Source organism: Anas acuta, chromosome 15 (genome assembly GCF_963932015.1).
Source record: "Anas acuta chromosome 15, bAnaAcu1.1, whole genome shotgun sequence".
NCBI classification, from domain to species: Eukaryota; Metazoa; Chordata; class Aves; order Anseriformes; family Anatidae; genus Anas; species Anas acuta.
The window spans coordinates 6,468,829-6,490,654 of NC_088993.1; the positions used below are offsets into that span (position 1 = coordinate 6,468,829).

Below are 21,826 nucleotides of genomic sequence, written 5' to 3' on the forward strand. Positions count from 1 at the left end.
TCAGGACACCCCGCCCCAGCCTGAACCGAAACCACAGCTTGACTGCGGTTTGTGCCCTAACGCCCACACGAGGCCCAGGCCCTGTCAGCGGCCATTTTGTTAAGAGTCACCCGCACGGGATGGGCAGGGACACGTTAAGGGACCATAAAGCCCCGTCACCACTGACGTGCCCGGGCTGGTAGCCCACAAAGATGGCATGGGGAAGGCAGCTTGAGAGAGGCCTGAGGTGATGAGATGCGGCCACTGCCCCCAGAGCCAGCGCCGGGCGGCAGCCGGCCACAGGGACGGGCTCTGCCACACCACGGAGGCCACCACCGAAGCCACATGCGAGCCGGCGAGGCTGGGCATGCAAAGCTTCCTGCTTCTGTGCCGACTTCAGGGCGCCTGCCAGCTTTGCAGGGTGTTTTGTTGGTGTTTTGTGGAGGATGGGGCTCAGGAGGGCTCTGGGGCTGGCAGCCCCTGTGAGGAGCTTTAGCAGGCGGGGAGCGGAGCGGCGGCACCCGCCCAGGGGTGCTTCTGTGCTTCCAAGCATGGCTGTTAGGAAAAAGCACAGCACACCCCGGGCTCGAGGGAGCGTTTGTTTGGCTGCTCTGATCCGTGACGGACAATTTCACCCGAAATACAAGCAAAACCACGAGTGGGGTGGCAGCCGGTCCCTGCCAGCAGCCTCACCACCCTGCAGCACTGCTGGCCTTGGCCATGGCGACTGGGATGTTCGGGGGGGAGAGGAAAAGGAAAAACAACTCTGTTTTCCCAGCAAGAGTGAGCGTATTTGTGATTCGTATCAGCTCTGAGGGACGGGGGGGAGACGGATTGGTGGCACACAGCACCCTCCAAGGACACCCTGTGCTGCTCCCATCCTGTAGCCATGGCTCCCGAGCTGGGAACACCGCTCTGTCCGGAGCCACAGACCTGGGGCCAAGGGAAGGAGACCACCAAAAAGAGCCCCCAGGTGCTTGGTGCTGTGTCCTGCCCCGCAGGGGTGGCCCAGCCGGTGACAGTGAGCCCAGCTCAGCTTGTGGTGCTGGGGACAGGCACCTGCCCAGTCACACAATGTGTTTAAATTGGCTTTACACTGATGTAAAGGGCAGAGAGGAGGCAAGTTGTGCTGGCAGCCCACTCTGAAACGCCCCGTGTCAGCTCAGCCCCGTGCACTGGCCACAGGCCAGCAGGAACCTGTCACCCACCACATAACCCCACACTGGGGACCGTCACCAGCAGCAAGGCACCAACCACTTAGCCCCAGTATTTGCCTCTTTCTGCTTATTTGGGCAATACCCACTCTGCAGAGAAGCCAGAGGGTCCTCACTGAGCTTGGGGCAACGACAATGACCCACTTGGCCTGGCACAGCCCCAAAATCAGGTTGACCCGAGTAAAGCAGGTCCAGGGTCACTTGAAAAGCTTTTGAGGCTCCTGCACTCAACGCCAGCTCTCAGGCTGGGCAAGAGAACACCCATCAGGAAACAAACAAACAATCAAACACAAAAATTACACGATCTGGCACATCCTCCATGCCCGGAAAGCCCGCAGCCGCCGTCCTTCCCAGCCCAGCTCCCCGGGCGGACTGCAGCTACGCAGACACAGCCTGCCCCTTCCTGGCGATGCCAGGGCTCGGAGTGGTCCCCAGGACGGAGATCTGCCTCCTCCAGGCCCCCAGCTCCCTCCTTATTTCGTGCTAGTGCACAAAACTCACCTGCGGACACATTGCCTCTTTGCCCACGTTGAATCCAGCTCCTGCTGGGCGGGAGGAGGGAAGCGAAGTCCCGGAAAGGCTCGGCGCGAGGTTCACCAACGGAGCGGAGCGCAGGTCGCGGAACAGAGTGCCTTTTGTTCCTGACCTTCCAGCCCCCGCGATAACAATATGTGAGCTAATGCACACTCCCCTGCCGTGTGACTGCAGCCACCCGAGCTATGCGAATACCAAAATAAAAGCACGCCCCACGCGACGGCCAGCCCCGCTCCAGGTGCGCGTGCTTTCTTTCTATGTAAACCTTCCTCCAATTAAGAAGGTTAATTTCGAGGAGGGCCATTCTTGCTACAGAGGCTTCCCAGGCTTATCTCATCTTTCCTGCTGTTCCTGGTGAATATTTAAACATTAAATAACCATCTCCTTCCTTATAACAACAAATAGAAAAGTAAATAACGCCCGTCTTGCTCACTCCAGAGACCAGGAGCGCTTTGCTGCTGATAAGTGATCGCCGCCGCAGTGACTCAGAGCAATGCAGGGCGGGTGGGGTGGGGGACTGCCACCCCAAAAGGCTGCTGCTTGGCTCAGCAGGGATACCCGGCTACAAACACGCCGCCCCGAGCTCCACCTTGCCCCCACCCAAGCTGCTGCAAACAGCAGAGCCACCGGCACGGTGCGACCCGAGGAAGCGCTCCGGGTCCCCAGGACCCCCCTGCCCCCAAGCATAAGGCATAGGGACAAAGTCCCCGTCCCTTGGACTCGGAGATTTGGGCTGTTCTGTGTATATCCATCCGCACCTGGGATCCCAACGGGGTCCGATTTCTCCATCTCTTTATTTTAGCTGCCTCTCCAAGTCCTCTTCCTTCAGACTGCTCCCTGAGCCAGCACTTGGGGACAGGAACATCTCAGCCACACGCTGCCCAGATGCCGTTCCCTGACGGGCTGGGGACTGAACCCCGCCACGACGCACCCCAAGCTTGCCCCCTCTGTCACAGCAGTGATACCCTGACCGAGGAGAGCACCAACACGAGCTTCTTCAGCCAAATGTCCACAAGAGGCACAATGGCACCAGGCCTGCAGGGCCTGACCCTTCTGTGGGACCCGCATGCAGCTCCGAACGCACAGAACGAGGAGCTCAGCCCATCCTGGTTCGCTGTCCTGCTCCAGATCAGGAGCACAGCTCACCATTTCTAGCACAGTTTATCTGACAGGTCCCCCAAACCTCCATCCAAAGGTCCTACCTCTCCCCTCGCTCCAAGCAACGGATCCGAGCTTTGCTGCTGATCAGAAAGTCGCTCCCTGGTGTCTCGCCTAACCCTCCCCACTTCGGCTACACCCTCTCTTGCATTGTGCAGGAGATACCAAAAACCCTGCTCCTTCCCCCTACAGAAACTTCCCATCGTTGAACTTTGGTCTCCCTCAGTCACGGGAGCCAGCATAAACGAGCATTTCTTCCCATTACCTTCACAAATCACATTTTCTCATTTTCTCCGGGCTATTCTTGCTCCCCTCTGGGACACATCCTTCCTGCAGCACGGTGCCCCAAGCAGGACCTTCTGCTCCGGCAACACCAGCAGGAAGCGTCTTGCTCGATAACCAGGCGACCCTCTGTGCTCAGGGATTTCTGGTACCGAGCACAGCAGCAGCACAGTTATGGTTTAACCCGAGCTCCTGCCCTGGCTCCATCCAGATCTGCCACTTAACCGAGCGGGGTCACAGCCCTTTTGCTCCCTCAGCTCCCCTGCTTGTGCTGTGGGACCTCAGGGGCCTTTTAGCACCTCTGTACCACAAGGCAAGGCTCGTCGGGAGGCACCAAGCGCTGCCAGTTTTACTTTGGGAACTCTTACTGAGACAGCTTTGCCTCCTGGAGCTGCCTGATGCGCTCCTGGCCACCCCGAGCCCCGAGCTCCTGCCTCTCCGGGTCCCACGGCCATGCTCGCGGCTCAAGATAAAGCTTCAAGGTCCTTGTTTTCCAAACTCCTTCCACCTTATCTCGCACAAGGCAAACACTACGACTGGGAGCTCTTCCAACCAAGGATATTTCTCACAGCATGCCTGAACTACAGGGACACTCCTGCCCGATTTTCCCACCTCTCACCCCTTACCCTAAGCAGTGCTGAGGTCCTTACACTACATCAGTTTCCTTTGGTACTTTCAAGCTGCTTCTTACAAGGTTGTCAGCAGAGCCAGATTTTGGAGTTTGATCCAGCAGTTTTAGCAATCGCCGTGTTTTCTGTGCCTAATCACTGCAGATAACACCAGCTGTTCACTTGTTTGCTGTGAACACGAGAGCTCTGCACGACCGGGGCTGCCTTTGCTGCTGCCCTGCGGGGCAGGGAGGCTCCGTGGGCTCCCCTAGGGGATGGATGGACGAGCAGACAAAGCTGTATCCATTGCATTTCACACTCCTGCAGTTCCAGCCACCCCAGAGATTCTGAGTGCAGCAGCCCTTTATGGCCAAAGCGATGCTAATTCCAGCAACTGACTTGAAGAGGGTTTGGTGATCACCTTCTGTTCGGACACGATGAGTTTTTGGGGTTCCCGTGCACAGGAGCCTGCAGAGGCCGGTCCTACCGGACAGGGAAAGGCAGTGGTAGGAGAAGGGAAAGCCTGAGCTGAGCTGCCACCTCCTGCAAATGCTGCCTGAGCTCAGCAGCCAGCTTTGTGCTTCCACCACGTGGAAGGGAAACAGCTCCTAGGGCAGCCTGCAGTAAGGAAGGGGTGCTCAGAAGGTCCACAGGGCCCAGGAGGAGACAAAACCACCCCCATGTGCCCACTGCGAGGCACAAGCCAAGAGGAGCGGTGGTCGCTGTGCCCGTGAGCTGCTCCTGCAGGCTGTGATTCAGCTACAGCTCCCCCATCACCACCACACAGCTCGGGTCGTGCCAGCCTTCAATCCCCAGGCAGCCAGAGAAATTCAGCAGCGTGGATTTAAATTGCCTCCCTCTGGTTTTTACACCCTTCCAGAAGCATTCAATTCAATTACTCCACGTGAAAAAGAGATTCCAGCTTCAACAGATGCAACAGTTTGCAGCAACCGCCAGCTCATTTCACTGCAGACAGGGCGGCTGGGATATCCAGGGGCACCCCCCTCCCAAAACTAGACGTGGGACCCCAAAAAGGATTGCAGGACCGCACCGAGGACTGCTTTCTTCCCCAGATCCAGTCCAGCTGTGCCGTGAGTTGCTCCTGAACACTGAGCCCAGGGGACAAGCTGGGGGAGAAGGCTTGCAGGGTGCACGTGTCCGGTGAGCGCCGCTGCTCGCCTGCTGAGCGCTGCTGTCCTGAAAACGCACAGCACCCCTCTGGTGGCTGCGATGCATCCTTCCTCACATCCTTCCCCTACCACGGGGAGCCCCAACGACTGCCCAGCAGATGGCAACAGCCCTGCACAGTCCTGCACACCCTGCACAGCATCACGCAGCCCTGCACAGCCCTGCACACCCTGCACAGCATCACACAGCCCTGCAGACCATGCACAGCCCCACAAACCCTCACACAGCCCCGCTCCTCCTCTACGCCCCTCACCTTCTGCAGTTTCAGCTGCCCCGTTTTGCACATCTCGAGGGCCTTCCTGCCATCGGGCTGGCCCAAAGCACGAGCTGCCATGGCTGAAATGGGCGTTTGTGTTGTTTATCACACTCCTGGCCCGCCTTTACAGAGCATAGCCTTGCACCGGCTCTGCCTCTCCTCCGACCCACCTAAGGTTACAAATCTCCGTGCCCAGTAACTCTGGCAGCACACCAAATTTTTGTGGTTTGCTTTCATTTTGGGAGAATCGTTCTGTTATCGTCTGATGCTCTGCATTGCCCTGGCGGGCTCAGCTGCCCCCAGGAGACGGGGCAGGTCGGGCAGAGGGCTCTGTCCTGGGCGCAGGGCACAGCAGGCATCAAGAAAGCAAACTCCAAATTCACCTTCCCCCCCTCACGGGGCATTGCAAAGGAGCCCCCGTACCTCGGGAGTGAGTCACCAGCACAGCTTGATGCCGCCCAGCTGGCAAAGGGAGGTGAGGATAACTCCCACCTCCCCGTTAGTCAGCAGCGAGGCTGCACCAGCCCAGCCTGGGGGAAAGCCAAAAAGGACTTGGGTGCCAGTCGGACTCCAAGGTCCTTTTGCACTGCTCTGCAGGGTGGCCAAACCGCTGGGATTATCGTTAGGTGACGTTTTCCTGCCGGAGCAGAGAGCTGCCTGCAGCCACAGGCAGGCAGGGAGGCACTACGTGGGGCTGCCAGCAGGCACGTGGCCCCACGAGGGGATGAAGGGGATGCTGTCCCTGCCCCGGAGCTGGGTGAGCAAGGGATGAGGTTCCCTCGGCACGCGTGGCAGCGCAGCTAGGGATGGCAGGGAGCCCCTGCAGGCACCACTTGATGAACGAAACGCCACGTGGCTGCAGGAAACCAGGCTCCTGCATTTCTGATCCCCTCCAAACTGCTGTCTCAGCAGAGGTACACGACCAGAAATCCTCTCTGGAAACCATTTAAGAGAGGGACCGGAGCTGGCAGGGCACAGCAGGAGCCAGCAGCTCACCGTGCACGCTCCTTTGCTCCCGCTGCCTGCCTCTGCGCTGCCCCAGGGCTTACGCTCTGCTCCGCCGTGTGCTGGCCCTGCTGGGGACTTCCCCTAACTCCAGAAAGTCCAAGCCTCACCCAAGTACAACATAAAAACACCGCGCTCTCCTCCACATCAGTTTTTGCCTACCGCCTCTCTCTCTCTGTCCCTGCCCTCTCTCCAAGCCGAGCTGATCACATCGGGGCTGGATCCCTGTGCAAATCGGCAAAGCTCAGACCTCGTCACCTGCAAGAGGCTTTTCTCTGCCCTTACTCCAAGGTGCAAGCGGTGGCTCTCCTCCCTCTGCAGGGCAAAAACTCGCTGAGAGACACCAGTGCTGGATCCTCGGGGATTTCTGCAGATGTTCAAGCACCAGCAGAGGGGATGAGTCACCGAGAGGAGCAACCTTATCAACAAAGGGAAGGTATTTTCATTTAGACTGCTTGAAGCTCTTGTTTACACTTGTTTGAACAAACATTTAGGAGAGGAGCTCTCTGTCAAGGCCTCGGCACTCGGAAGAGCCAAGCGCTCGAGCCCTTGTGATTCTCCTCGGCTAAGAGGGACGAGGGCCGAAACCCCAGACACAATAACCACGGCTGCTCGCAGCGCCTGGTGCAGCACCACTCCTCCAGGTCGCCTTTAGAAGGTCCACGGACGTGACAGAAGGCCAAAAGCTGGCTGTGCCCCTAACCCCACCACCCTGCTAAAGCAAGAGGGGCTCACCCGTGGCCCAAAAGCCTTCGTGTAGAGGCTGAGAAGGAAGCGGTGGCCTCCAAGAGGTGGTGTAGCTGCCTGGTGGTCCCACGCAGAGGCACATTTTCGCTGTGCACCAGCTTGCCAGGTCTGAAACGGGGACATTCCCATGCAAAACGCTTTTTGGTGATGCGTGGGGGGAGGTTTGTTCAGAGGAAAGGCAATGCCTTCACTTCCAGAAGGATTTTTTCCCCCCTCCTCTCTTCCAGGTGGATCCAGGCAAGGCGGAACATGTCCTGGGGACGGCCACTTGCTCCGTTTGCTGTCGCTGCTGTTTGTTCTGTTTGCTGTCTCACCATCTCCACAGCTCCCTGCTGCACCCAGCCCAGCCCAGCCTGCCGCAGGTCCTGCTGGGCTCCGATGCACAGCGATGAAAACCCCTCGGCTGCAGCTCCCAGCAGGATGCCCCCTGCACCGCTCCTCTCACCCTCCCCGGCACAGCTCACGCTGCCCAGGGCACGGCTCCACAGGACAAGGGGAATAAAGTGCACGTTGGGAGCTCAGCGAAACGAGCACAAAAAAACACACGCCCCAAGACACCAGTTTATTTTTACACTCGCAACGCCGAGCGGTATTTCTCGATCATGTTCTCATTTGCTGAAATCTCGACAAAATCCTTGCAGGCTGGAGAGTATTTCGGAACCACGTATCCAAGACAACAAGGGTAATTCTTCCCCAGCATATTAAACACAGACACCAACAGAGCTCTGATCTTTTCGAGATTACCCTGATTTCAGCAGCATAATCCATTGCCATCTTTCTGAAAAGGCGATTTCAGGATTCATCACCTTTTTCCTTCGGTTCACCTTGTCGTCGCAAGGAACCAGTGGCCCAGGGGCAGAAGCGCTCCATCGCGGTGGGGCACGCACCCGGCTTGTTGGTATTCCTGCCCAGAGCAGCTTGCAGCACTGCCGGAGCTCATCTGTGTTAAATTAGCCCTTCGAAAACATCTCTGAATCGCAGCGCCATCGTCCCGTGACGTAGGTCTGAGGAGCAAAAACCAAAGCCCTTGCCTGCACGAGCGCTGCGACTCGGGGCGTCACAGCCGCTGAACTGCTCAGCGCTCAGCTCGGTGGGTAAAAAAAAGCAAACAAAATAAAACCCTTTTGTGACCTCGTGCAGGACAGAGGGAGGAATATGAAAACCCACGTCCTGTCCTGCCTTCCTGCCCCCCTTCTCTATCCCGCTGTCGCTGGGTAGCTGTAACTACCCTGACCCCCCAGAAAAAAAGAGAGAGCCAAAATTATCTTACGCCCTCCGCACAAGCCGTAGATGAAGACAACGACAGCACCTCAGCCCATGGAAAAATAATCTCAGATCCAACGTGCCCTGGAAAACCTTCTGGTGGAGGGACACAGGGTCACGAGCTCATCAGGCCAAGGGAACAAGTGACCCACTCCGGGTGGCGGTGTCAGCCCGATGCGCTGAGCCCAGGCGGCCAAAGGGCTCAGCAGAAACCGCACCTGGCCAGGACATGTGCTGCTGGCACCGGGTGGCAAAGGGACAGCTCTGAGACGTGTCAAGCGATGGACACGTGCTTCTCATGAACAGGGGGAAAGGAAGTTGCCCAGATCCCAGTATATTGTCAGGAAAGTCAAAGGAATAGTTTCAGCCCCATTATCACGAAGGCCGGGGTAACACATTAGGGACTACACAAAGCAAGGACGTGCATTTACATGCAAATCTCAAAGAGCCCTTTTCAAGTCACTGTTTCCACGACAAAAACATAAAACCAAGGGTACCGAGATGAGTCAAAAACCCGAAGAGGAAAGCTTGAAGAAGGACGAGCAGAAGGAAGCCATTCAGTCCCCCCGGGGGACCCGAGGACCAGCAGGCCCCTGCTCTGAAGGCACCTGCAGCACCTCCTGCTCCAGGCTGTGGGGCACAGCAGCAAGGAGGAAGCTCACAAAGCAAAGCCCCAACCCCACAGACAACGAACGGCAGCCTCCCTCCTAGCCGGGGCTACAGGGCCCTCCTGCAGCGTGCTCCTCTGCTCAGGAGTGCAGGAGGGAACGGAGGGATGGGGACCGCAACGTCAGCAAAGGGAAGGAAGTACAGCACGTAAGCATCCTCAATCAACCCCAAAAACAAAGAGGAAACCTACAATTTGCCTTCTGCTGGCCAGATGGCACCAAGTGCCCGCTGGGCCTCGGGGGCAGGCTCCCAGCTGGCTCATCCCAAAACTGGGCTCACGTTCTGCAAGGGCAGCAGCTCCAGCGAGGACACAAACGCAACCACGGCAGGCACCCGCCCCGCACCCAGGGCACCGCGCTCTGGCACTCTGCAAGCTCAGACAGCGCTAGCAACGAGCAGGTTTTTGCTTGGACACCACCTTTAAATTAAACAGCACCAAGTGCTCGGTGCAAATTCCCTGGCCCAGTCACCCACAGCTGAAAGGTTTCGTCCCGACCAAGCGTTAAAATCCCCGAGCCGCGGCACGGCGAGCTGCTCCAGGAGCTGCCTCCCACGGCACAAAGCTGATGCCCACGGGTGTTAGCAGCATTCGTACTTGCCTCAAACGTGACGAAGTCATCAAATTCATCAGGACAGGCCGGGGCTTCCTCCTCGGGGGTATATCCCATATCATACAGCTGGCTGTCGGGGTCTGCAGAGGGAAAGAGAAACAGAATCACCAAAAGGAAACCCGCACCCCCGAATGACGGGCAGCTTTGGGAGACGCGGCAGCAGAAGGACGAGAATTTCCTTCTGCACCCACTGGTGCCTTCGGTGTTCGGGAAGGAGCCCTGCCTCCAGGCACCCCACTTCCAGGAGGGGGGAAGGCAATTTGGGTGGCTGCTCCTGGCAGAGGTCCTACGAGGCCCTTTGCTGCTCCCACGGGGCTAGCGCCTGGATTCGTCCCCACCCCGCCATGGTCTCCGTTTCTTTTCCTGGTTTCTTCCCTATGTCTGTTTCCTGCATCCCCTTCTTCTTCTCCTCCCAGAAGGCTCTAATCCTGCTGTGGGCAGGGAATACATTAGTTCTGTGTGTGACAGCCAACTACCATGGGAACAGCAGAGAAGGCAGGCGGCACCGAAGCTGTTGTCATCTCCTGCTCCTCCCGTGACCAGCCGCATCAGGAGCCATCCTCACAGGAGGACAGGAAAATAGGAGGTTTTCAAGGAGATTTCTTAAAAAACGCATTCCTCCCACCCCCAAACACATCTGCAGCCGAGCGGGTCGGCGTTTCTCCGAGCCCTTCGCCGGAGGAAGCGCGCGCAAATTCCCCGCGCTCCCTCAAGCAACAGCTAATGCCTGATCCAGCAGGCGACCTAGATCACAGCCTGGAAACACCAAATCGAGCTCAGAGGCTGCAGTCCCAAAATAAATAGCGGGCTCCAAACCACACGCCTCGGAGCTGCGAGCGCTGAGGCACCGGCTTCGTCTGATGTCGATCGACTTGGCCAGGCAAGGGGCGCCGTAATGCCGGCGCTCCCGGGGAGGCTCCGCGATCACACAGGCTTTGTGCATCGCTGCTGGAGGCAGAAGACAGGAGGAGTCTTCGAAATCCTTCAGGCTGGTGGCTTCCCAGCGGGCTGGTGGCGTGGCCAGACCCCTTGCAGGCTGGGAGGTGGCTACGAGCCGTGCCGCGGCCAGGCAGCGTGGCCACACGGACAGGAGTGCACACAGCCTTCTTTCTGTGGTTGGGCCTGATGGCCACCAGCAGTTTGGGGCTGCCAGAAGCCAGCACGGGGCCTGACGCGAGCCCCCCAGCCTGGGAATGGGGCTTTTGGGACTGCAAAGCAAAATGAGGAACAAGCCAAATTAGTTTTCCAGAAGCCAGGGTACGCCGACTCGGTCTACAGCGAGCGCGCCGCGGGGTGGTGGCCTCAGCAGAAGAAAGGTGCTGGAGTTGGAGCAGGAGTTGGACTCGATGGTCCTTATGGGACCATCCAACTCGGGATATTCTGTGATTCTACGATTCTGTGTGCTCTGGTTTGTGGGGCACGACCTCGCTGTCCCCGGTGCTTTCCCTGCTGACAGCCCCGGGGCGAGCGGTGCCACCGGGGGCTGTGCTCCCACCCCAGGGCAGGGAGGAGGCAACCTCAGGTCGCCTTCTGCTACCTTCACCTGGACAGAGCGCCCTGCAATCAACTGTTCCCACTAATTACCCCTGACTCTGCTCAGATGCGAGAGGCTCCCTGCCGACAGGGATGGGGACAGGGACCCTCGGGGTGCGAAGCCCCGGGAGCAGGACTCACCCAGGGGAGCCTCTGCCCGCTCCTGGGACAGCACAACGGTGCTGCTGGAGGACACCCCACCCCACCAGCACCCTGCAGCACCCCCAGAACCACCGCGTGCCCTGCAGCAGGCACAGCCAGGCACAGGCTGCTCCTTTCTGCTCACCCCACTACCAATTTTTCCTCCTCCCCCTCAAACTAGACACGTGAAAACCTGATTTTCTACAGACACAGATAAAGGTATTTATTCGGCTCCTTCCTTCCTAAGGAGCTCGAAAAGGGAGGATTTACAGTCAAGAGAAGGCTTCCAGTTCCCCCTGGAAGCAGAGGCACAAAGCGTGGGCAGCCGTGGCACAAGCAGCTCCCCGCCCGCAGCCGTCCCCATCGCGGCTCCTGCCCAAAGCGAGCGCTGCTGGAGCCCTTCGGGTGTTTCTCGGTGCAGGGCGAGCAGGAGGCTGGTTGCTCCATCTGTCTGCAGAGCGAGCAGCCTGCAGAGGGGTCTGTGCGCACACAGGGCTCATTTTCACAGCGAGCTCCATGGCTGCGAGCACGGAGAGGCCCTTTGAGAGGTCCCCGACGGCGCCTTGGCGGAGCAGAAGCCATGCCCAGGGGGCAGCGCCCCACGTTTCCATCTCCCCCTGCTCCACTTGGAGAGCAAAGCCGAACAAAACAAGCAGCACAGGTTGACTTCCCTGCTCGATTCGCTCCCTCCCCCTCCTAAAAAGCCATATGGTGCTTTGTGTATAGGGCGAGTTGCCATGGAGAGCTTGCCTGCAAGCCTCCCAGCACAATGCGCCGCATTAAGCTTCCAAATTCCTGCCCAAAAGAGCCCCAAACCCAACCGAGCTCTGCGGCTCCACCGGCGAGGAGGGATGGGAGGGAGCACACAGCCCACGTCCAAATCCCAGCCGATCCCCTGCTCCCCTTCGCTTCCCCTTCCCCACGCCCCTGGCACCACAAAGCAGCCCGAGCTGTACGTCACGTCTTTTTCCCAAATTAATTGCACTAATTGACTTAACCGGTGTGCCCGACGCCTGCATAAAGTGTTGGGTAAATTAATGGGGCTGCAGTTTTACCAAGATAACGTAGCTGGTGTGGAGCATACAGAAATTATTGCTGTGGGACATTTGTTGTACCAGCCGGTGAAATTAGGGTGAAATAAATAAATAAATGACTAAAAAGATGTAATAAGCAGATTAAAGCTCTGCAGCACCCCTCTGACACCTCTTCCCACCCCTGCCTTGATGTTTCCCATTGCCTGACCTATGACTGCCCTAACCCCGCTGCATGAGCACAGGCAGGAGATGGGGATGTGCCTTCACGCTGGCCTCCTCCAGCCTGCCGTGAGCCCAGCTCGGAGCAGCCAGCCCCAGCACTTCGTTTTCCCCTACCCATTTGCTTTTCTGCTCTCCCCAGTGCTGCTCTTCTCCCCTCTGGGCTCTGCATTAAATCCTGCAACTCCCTCTAGCCTTCAGATGTCCTCGTTCCTCCCAGCGTTTTAAAAATCTTTGTCCAAACACCCTCGTGCAAAGCAAAACGTGGACCATCCCCGAACATATCTGTGCGCTCTCCCGCTGACGGGTGTTTGCTCTCGCCTTTTACGAGGACCACGAGCCAAGGGCAACCTCTGTCTTGCATCTGCCTCACATCTGGAGCCTCTGCCAGCAGCAGAGCCGCAGCCAGGTGGCACAGAGCACGGTGAGCATGGCCAGCGAGCAGGATGGGTCCTGGGCTCTGCGTGGGGCTGGGTGCGCGCTGAGCTCCTGCAGCAGCCGCAGCCGCGCTCTCCGTCATCTCGGTGCTCTTCGGGAAGGCTCGGAGGTGTAACCATAGCCTGGGCTTTTCAAGAAATGCAGCACAGCGTGGAGCTACAGGAAAAGAAGTCACGGGGCGCAGAGGGCTCCTGAAATAGATTCTAAAAACTGCCTTCAAAAGGCAGCATTTCAGTGAAAAGGCACCTTGAGTGAAGAGCTGTGGGTACAGGAGTGACACGCAGGTCAGAAACAGAGCCAGTTTTATCGACTTCATATAGGAACGACCTAGAAAAACAGAGCCTTTCAGAAGTATTTAAGTCATCTGCCAACACACACTGCACATACTGCTGCAAGCCACAGAGCCACAACCTCAAAGCGATTCCAACAGCCTGGACGACGTGCAGCCAGCAGACCAGAATCAGCCAGCGCGGCACCGAGGCGAGGGACCTGCACAGAACAGCCCCCAAAAAAGGCAGCCTGGAGTTAGGGTCGCCTTACGAGAGGGCAGCCGACACAGACTGAGCTCCCTTAGCAGGCACGCTGCTTGAAAACGAGGTGGCAGAAGAGAGGCAGCGAGCACCTAAGCGACGCACGAGCACGCTCCAAACCTGATGCTCATGTGCAAAATGGTAGCACTGAGCAGAGCCAAAAGCAGCAGACGCTACTCTGCCCTCCGTGCACATCTCCTGCCACCACCAGGAGCACCACCGAAGGCCAGCAGCCTTTCCAAGGAGAAGCACAGACACCTCCAACCTCATCCCCCCGAGCACCACCTCCCCACACACGACTTGGGCACGAAGCGGCGAATCTGCTTCCCCCGTAGCTCCTCCAGGGCTGAGAGCTCCCACCGAAGGAAGACCAATTTCACTACAAAAGTTACATGAAGGGAATAACCAAGCGGCACGCTCAGGCCCCCAAGGAAGCAGCACCAGCACTGAGGTTGCTCACACAACCTCAGCCCAGCCCCACGCAGCTACCGCGCCTCAGCAGCCCTGCGTTCCTCGGCTGTCGCTGCTCGCGCATGGGGATTTCTCAAACATCCCTTTTGATCTGGCCCTCGGGCTTTGTTTGGATGTTCCATCTGAAAACAGAACGGAAAGAATCAGCTTCGTGGCATCCAAGCACAGACCTGGGCAAGAATTCTTCCCGAGGTGGTTTTTCCCAGGTGGGAGTGAGGGCTGTGTTGCTAAAAAACACATTGCCCACCGGGGCCAGCTGGAAGTGGCAGAGCAGCTTGGAGCCCCCATCCTCCAGAGGCTCCCAAAAGCCACATGATTAATGGGAAGATGCTCCTTAAGGCTCACCTCCTTAAGCCCTTCCATGATTCTCCCCCCAAATCTCAACGCTGCCAGAAATTCTCCCCAAAGCGAGCCAAGCGCTGTGCCAGGTGTTGGTGAAGGAGAGCTGCTTGGGTTTGTTTGTTTGTTTTTAAAGTGCTTTTGTGCAACCTGGCTTCTGTAAAAACAAACAAAAAAAAAGGTAAGGGAGGAGGGTCCCATAAGATTTTAAGGTTTTTAATCCTTTTTCCATGCCCCAAGGTGCAGGGCAGGAGCAGGAGCCGCTGCAGCCCTCAGGAACCACAGACCCCGCAATGCCTGCACCAGCAGGGAGCACCAGCACTTCACTTAATTACTGGGGAGATGAAGTTTTAATAAACCTCATTGGGCCGGTTTTCAAAGGTTTGGGTAACTTTTCAGTGGCTGGAAGAGAATCCACTGCTGTTACTTGCACCCGAGTGCTCTCTCCAGGGGAAGGCAGGCAGTTTAGGAAGACCCCGTGGTGGAAGGGCCAGACCTCTTAAATCCAGCGGCGTTACACCTCTTGGATGGATCCAAGGGGCTGAGAGGTTGCAGACGTGATGCTGCCCAGATCCTACTGGCTCACCAGCAGCCTTTCTGGTGGAAGCAGTCACGTTAGTCCTGCCGAGCTCTCCATGATCACCGACTGCAGGAATAAAACTCCAAAATGAAACTGTTTTCAAAGATGAGGGAGCAGAGAAGCAATAGGAGGACTCAAGCCTCTGAGCAGGGGGCACAGCAGCTCTGCCACACGCACACCAGGCTTCAACCCCAGACCAGGAGGCACGGACAGAGCCAAACGGTGCTATCTGAGAAGGAAAAGTCCTAGGTAAGTAATTATCCGCTCATTAATGACACCAGAATGACTGGATTCCTAACGAGGAAGGAATGTGTGTGCCCACAGCTCTGGCTCTCCTCAGCCACAGGCGGGCCCAGCAGCAGCAAGATGTGGAGCAGAACAGCACGCTCTTTGCACGGAGATGGGAAATATCATGGAGAAATTCAGATGGATAATGAGAAAAGTCAATTTTCTAACAGAAGCAGCTTTTTTTTTTTTTATAGTCATCTCCATAGAAGTGAGCGCCAAGAACCTCTCCAGGACTCCATCTCCACGTCTCCAGGACTCCAACAAAACCCTTCTGTTCCCGTACTGACCACCTTCCCAAGCAAACAAGCAGCCCTGCAGCTCTTTCCCTTCTCCTTCGCCAGAGAAAAGCATTCTTCCTGGCACCAAACTCAGGCCGTCCATCTGCAGGTTTGGGTTATGGTCCGAGGCTTTAAGCAGCAGGCACAAATCTGCTTCACTCCACTCCGCCAGGACACGGGGCTGTCCCTGCTAAGCCCCCCCAAGCCCCCTGGGATGGCTGTGCAAGAAGTGTGGCTGTGCAGCAGCGCTGCCCCTAGCAAGGGGGGGCACGCACGGGGTGCTGCTTTGGGCTTCTGGTCCTGGCTTTTGCATCACAGCTTTGCACTGCTGTGAACCAGGGCTCCCTTGGATTTTGTTTCGGTTTGGGACCTGCAGCCCGTGGCAGTGACTCGACGCAGCAAGATTTCTCTGGTGGATGCATCCAAAACATTCATAAAGAAAGAATCCGGAAATTTGCAAGGGATTCCTGGGCAAATCTCTCATCCTCCGGGTCCCTGAGGGCTGCTAAGTGGCAGCACGTTTGAGCAGCTCCCTGCCCTTCCCGTTCCAGAGCTGTGAGCAGGCCTCCGGACACAGCTCCTCCAACTCCTGCGCTTCCCCTGAAAGTAGGTCACTGCAGCGTGTCATCTGCCAGGCTGTTTTTGGGAAGACACGCTCCCTGCTAAGGCACGGTGTGGGCCAGCTTCATCCCTGATGTAACCCTTCACCGAGCTGCCAAGGTCCAAAAAACAAATGCGCATCCCTGATTGCTGACATCAATGAAGAGGAACGCGGGCCAGGGAGCCCTTGGGAGCCAGAAGCGCCCCCTCCCAGCAGTGTCCCAGACCCGGCTCCAGCACAGCCCTGCTCGTGCTGCTGCAGGGAGCTCCGTGCTCGGAGCGAGCCTTGCCAAGCGCCTGCAGCCACCAGGCTGGAGAGAAATAACTCTGCAGGTTGTGCTTTTCATCCTGTTTTTCCTGTTGAGAAGTAGATATCCTTCCTCCCAGCCGAAGCAGCTTGAAGGCATCCTTTCTGGCACGATGGTATTCCAAAGCAGAGGGTGAGCACCAGAAGCACCCAGCACTGACCTCATCTCTCGGCTCCAGAGCCGCTCCCGGGCACGCAGAGCATCCTTGCCCTCCGGCCACACAGCCTGCAGCTCCCTCAGTGGCAGCTATTAAAAAATCACACGCAGGGAACAAAAGTAGGAGCTCAAGCAGGTACAGCTCTCCCCTTGTTTCAGGAGGTCTGAGAACAAGGGGGAGGGCAACAGGTACCTGCCTCTGCAGGACAGGGATGGAGAGACCTCAGGCTGCCGCAGCCACGGGGAGCCACTGAGGAGCTCACCTCTATCAGATGAGGATGTGGGCTCCTGATCCGCGCCCCTGTGGGCCAGGAGTTAAACTCAACTGATTGCCCTCACAGGTTTCCACCGACAGGCTCAGCAGTCTCCATGGCAAGTGTTCAAGCACCGCTATTTCAAGAGAAAACCAAGTTTGGTTCTTCCAAGAAAGGCTCACTGCAAAGAACAGCAGGGGGATTATTTTTTTCCCTCCCCTCCTAAGTATACATATACATTTTAATCTGACATTTAAGTCTTCGCTCCTTTCATTGGAGGAATTAACACTTATCTTCATAAACTCCTTATCCCAACAAGCAGCATATGCCAGAGCAGAACGAGATGCGATGCAAAAAAGGCAGAAGATTTAATCAGAGCAATTTTGATTTTATTCTTGCTCATGAATCAATCTTGATTTCCCATTCACGGCAGCCCCTGTTCTCTGAATGGCAGCCGTACACAAAGAGGCATCTGTTCTACCTCCAGCCACCGCACGAGCTGCCTCCCTAACCGGGGACAGCACAACCAGGGTTAGGAACAGGCAACACCGATGGGAAAAGTCTTGACTGCAGCAATGCTGCAGGAATAAAGAGATCAGCAGATCCAAGAAGTAGGAAGCGTTCACGGCAGTGCCAGATCCCCTCCGAGCCATCAAACGTGCACATTCGCTCCCTCCCCATCTGCTAGGTGTCAGTGAAAGCTCTGCTTTTAAAAAGCAAGTGGCTGGAATAGAGAACGGGGCCTGGGCTCCCCGCTGGCAGCAGCGTGCTCCGATGCTAGCAGGGGCCTGTTGCAGTGCTGCCATGCCTACTGCCACACAAACGCAGCCTCATAAAATAATCACCGGGTTGGAAGCGTACAAGGGAACGCTCGCTTTGGCTTCTGGAATTCTCTCTGTGCAAGGAAAGCTCGCATTTGGTGGAGCAGAAGCCATCTGCAATGCAGATCCTACAAAGAAAGGAGCTACCCACAGACCACACAGTGGCTTACGCTGCCAGCCAGCCAGATACCTAACAGGCTGCACACCTTCAGACGCTCTGCGGAGCCAGGGCAGCAGCCAGCCTGGCTCTTTGGAAATTCAGAGGCACCATGTGCTAGCCAGCAGTCCCACACAGGCTCTGAGCACCTCGTGGGCAGCTGGAGCCGTGATCCCTGCTGGGATCACCCAGCGCCATCAGGCACAGAGGGGTCCCCGAGATGGCTGGGGCCATGCCTGTAGAGCCAGGAGCTGGTTTTAAATCTGACGTGTGGTTCTCTGGCTGCATGCTTTGAGCTGAAACACTCAGCCTGCATCCAGCAGGAGGGCTGGATACGGGGTTTTCTTCGGGGGAACTGATTCCTGGGTGGCCACCCAGCTGCCACACCGACCGTCCCAGGGTGCGGAAGGCTGGCTGCAGAAGCCTTCCGTTCTCAGCAGCCAAGGGTGGTGCAGCCCCCCAAGAACCCGAGGGAACCTGAGGCTGGCCACACTCCTCCTTCACCCCAAGGGTTCCCCCCCGAGCTCGTTAGCCCAGCGCCGCTGACGACCCCGGCGCTGCCGAGCGTCCCCCGGGCGGTGCCCCAGCGCTTGCAGCAGGCAGGAACTCCGCCGCAGCTTCCAGGTTTGGGTGTTGGCTCCGGCGCGGTATTTTCCATCTTCCCGAATCCAAAGAGCTTTCAGTTCAAGAATTCGAAAAGGGATTTGACTGTTTCCATCCTCGGGCCCTCCCCCGGTGCCTCAGCGCGGTCGGCACAGAGCTCCTTCTGTTCGGGGAGCGGAGCCCGAAGGGATGCAGCGGGGAACCTGCACCGTGGGCCACGTGGGGTTGTTTTTAAGGCAGGCCTTACAGATGTTTCAGATCACAGCACAGGCGTTAATTACAGGATTTGTCCACCTCTGCTACCGAATTTAAGCGCGTTGGTCTGCTACAGAAACTTTAAAATATCCTACTGGATGCCAAGAGGCCTCCAAAGGAAAAAAAATAAAAAAAAAAAAAAAGAAAAACAGGTGTTTGAACTTAAAAGGTTCTTAAATATCCTGACAAAGAAAGGAGCGCTGTGAACACAGCCTTGTTGTTCACATCTGACCCTGCCCACTTCTCGTGTCTGCCAGCCTCGCGGCCCTGCAGCAGCTCCTGCCTCAAACGCAGCCCGGAGCTGCTCTGGGCCTGGCACGTCGACTTCCAACAACAGGCTCCATCTCACTGCCATCAGCTCCTTACTCCTTCTTTACTCCTTCCTTACTCCTTCCCAGCAGCTGGCACACAGCTCCTCGTACCCGGTCCTTACAGAGGAGATCCCCCCCCAGCCCTATGCCTGCAGAGATCAGGCCCGGGCCTGCACACAGGCCCGGGGTTTTCGCCCAGCTGCACGCTTGGCAGCCGGTATCATTTCTGCCCAAAACTTGAAGGGGAAAGTCTGAAGAAACCGCTTAGATCACGCACAGTTTTGGGATGCTGCCACCCCTCTCCCCTGCTCCTTCGTTCTAGCCATGGCACCGTGTGATTGCCATCGCCCTCGGTAGCTCCATGGCCAGGGGAAGCCTGGAAGAGCTAAGGACAGTGAGAAACCCCCAATAACCACACATGTTATGGCAGGTCTCACTTCAGGGATGGACCAAAGTGCTACAGTCTATCAGGAAATGCAACAGAGGCTCAAAAAAAAAAGGCCAAGCTAATTAATAAAGCCTTGTTAGAAGGAACTCGCAGCAGCAAGCACAGCCTCTGCTGCCTTTACAAAGGGAAGATCAATATCGACCACCTAAACAGCAGCAACAAACCCTCCAGATCATTTCAACGTGAACAACTGCTCAGCTGGTAAGGCTTGAAGAAACACTCTCTGTGCCCTGTCCCACGTTTTTTCATAGCTGCTCGGTGCTGTGCAACATTAGAGAGCTCTGCTGCTCTTAACCACTGTAATAAATACATAGCAATCCCTTATAAGGCTAATAAATAGCATCTTAAAAGCTTTGTCCGGATCTGCTTTTTCCATCCAATTAATATAACACAATACTAGAGCACTGAATTATTGAAGAGAAATACAAGCCGTGGCTTTCACAACCACGCTCTACTCCAGTGGCAATTTATTACAAATTAATAGCGTGCTGCATTGCCTCCTGCACCACCAGAACTGCACTCGGCCACCCGTCAGGCTACAGCAGCCACCAAAGCTCTGGAGCTGCCACGAGACACAAATCCCAAGTGCACGAGGAAGAGCTGTGCACAAATCAGCCCGGGCAGCAGGAGGAGGGATGGATGGCCAACAAAAAAAACAAGTTGCTTCTGCTTTTCAGGGCTTTTCTACTCATGAAACGAACCTGGTCTGTACGGGAATAATTGGTCTTTGATTGTATCAGTGCTCAAAAGCACGCCCGGCGTGCCGGGGTGACAACGCGGCGCACGTTCATCCCTGCATGAAAGCAATGCTGAAATTTAAGACAGGCCTGACTGTAAACAGAATTGATTAATGTGCAAATGTGGCGCTTCCAATTTGCACATTTAAAGTTACATCTGCTCGGCACGATGTTTCCAATATTTTTCACACCCTGTCCTTAAAAACGCACTTGCCCCAAAATGAACCTCCAACGCTCGTCTTAGAGATGAATCCCATATTGAAAAAAAAGTCTGTGTTTATTTTTTTTTTTCCTCCCCTCTTCAGCAAAGCGGTTCAAACACCAGCCAGCCAGAGAGATATCAGCATTTCCCCAAGCTATTGCTCTGGGAGCTGGGACGAGCCCCTCAAGAGCAGCATCAGAGCTGCCACGGGCCTGTGTGAAGGTTACCTACCAGGCAGCAAGTTCAAAGCCCGTTTCACGTGCTTCTTGCCAGAAAGCATCTGTACGTGCTGATCCTCCAAACAGCTGGAGGGGAGGTAAATGCATCAGCAGCCGGAGGTTAGCAGATCCGTGCTCTGCAGCACTCAGAGGGGCATCTCCAGCAGCAGGTCAGCCAAGCCACCCCTCTGCCCGGGCAGCAAAGCCCCACAGAGCCATAGGGGAGAGCAGACACCGAACCAGAAGGGAGTTTCTCTCCTTGGCTTTGCTGTTTCCATCACACGTTTAGGAAGGGACTCTCCTGATGAGCAGGAGAGCACACAGCCTCCACGACTCCTGTGCCACCCTTTTCAACCCTATTACTGAGCGCACCCGGCCGCCCCCTCACTCTCCTCCCAGCACACCAGCCCAGCTCGCTCCTGTTTCGCCGCAGAGCCTGGCATCCTCCTGGCCTCACCTGCACCGCGGCACCAGACTCACCTCCATTTCTGATGGCTCTGATCCCCCGATGGAAATCTTCGAAGCTGATGACTCCAAGTCCACTGGGATCGAGGTACTTGGTCAGGTCCTTCACCTGCCAGGACGAGAGCAGCGTTACCAGGAAGCCCTCTGAGCATCATCCACATGCTCACCTGAGCTCCTAACGAGGGAAACACCTCCTAACGAGTTCTGCCTCCCTACCCTCCTCTCCCACATGACAAAGATTGGGGTTAACGACAGTGGATTTCTTAAACTGACACCAAACTGCAGCAGTTTTCCCTCAAACACAAGTGCTCAGCACAGAGGGGTTAACTGGCACTTGGCTGGCACAGAACCATTGCTTTGTCCTGAAACATCGGTGGGCGTGCTACTTCTTTCAACACAGTCCAGGGATTTTCTGCCAGGGATTTATTTATTCTAATATTTTTTAAAGAGCTTCTACCATAACTGGGAAAACTCATTAACAGGCTGCCCAGTAGGAGGGCCCAATTAAGAGGATTTGGTGATAATGAACTGCTCCACGCTACAAGTTTAGGCCACGCAGTTGAAACATTGCACAATTAGGCGATGGCTGCAGGGGAGGGAGAAGCCCATGGGGTGCGGGCAAGGCAGGCACACCCGGGGAGCAGGGACACTCCCAAGACACACCGAGGGCGATCCCAGCACCTCCAGCAGGGTGGGACACGGTTTGAGGGCAACACTGAAGTCATTCCTCATGGTCCAAACAAAGACTTGAAAAAAGCGCCTTTGGTTCCTTCCTCCCAGGCTGCCACTGCTGCCACTTCTCAAGCTGCTGTGACAGTTGGGCATTTTCCTCTAAAAGAAAAACCCAAATCCTCATTTCAAGAGACCTTCAAATACTTGAGACCCACAGCCACGAGCTGAGGAACAAGCCCAGGATGAAGCAGGCT

The 21,826-nt window shown here is 56.4% G+C and overlaps 1 protein-coding gene across 5 annotated transcripts in view; it reads right to left on the reverse strand.

The window, feature by feature from the left end:
- The window catches only part of RAB11FIP3 (RAB11 family interacting protein 3), a 61,498-nt gene that overhangs the window by 26,036 nt on the left and 13,636 nt on the right, over nt 1–21,826 (reverse strand). For 2 of the 5 annotated variants that reach the window (XM_068699667.1, XM_068699668.1), the window contains exons 2-3: nt 20,916–21,009; nt 9,503–9,594 (exon numbers count right to left, since the gene is read on the reverse strand). In XM_068699667.1, the coding sequence (XP_068555768.1) occupies nt 9,503–9,594; nt 20,916–21,009 (186 nt within the window). Of the gene's footprint in view, nt 1–1,694; nt 1,840–2,929; nt 3,056–3,150; nt 3,309–9,502; nt 9,595–20,915; nt 21,010–21,826 lie in introns of those variants that run through there. The other 3 variants (XM_068699672.1, XM_068699669.1, XM_068699670.1) reach the window with 3 other exon arrangements.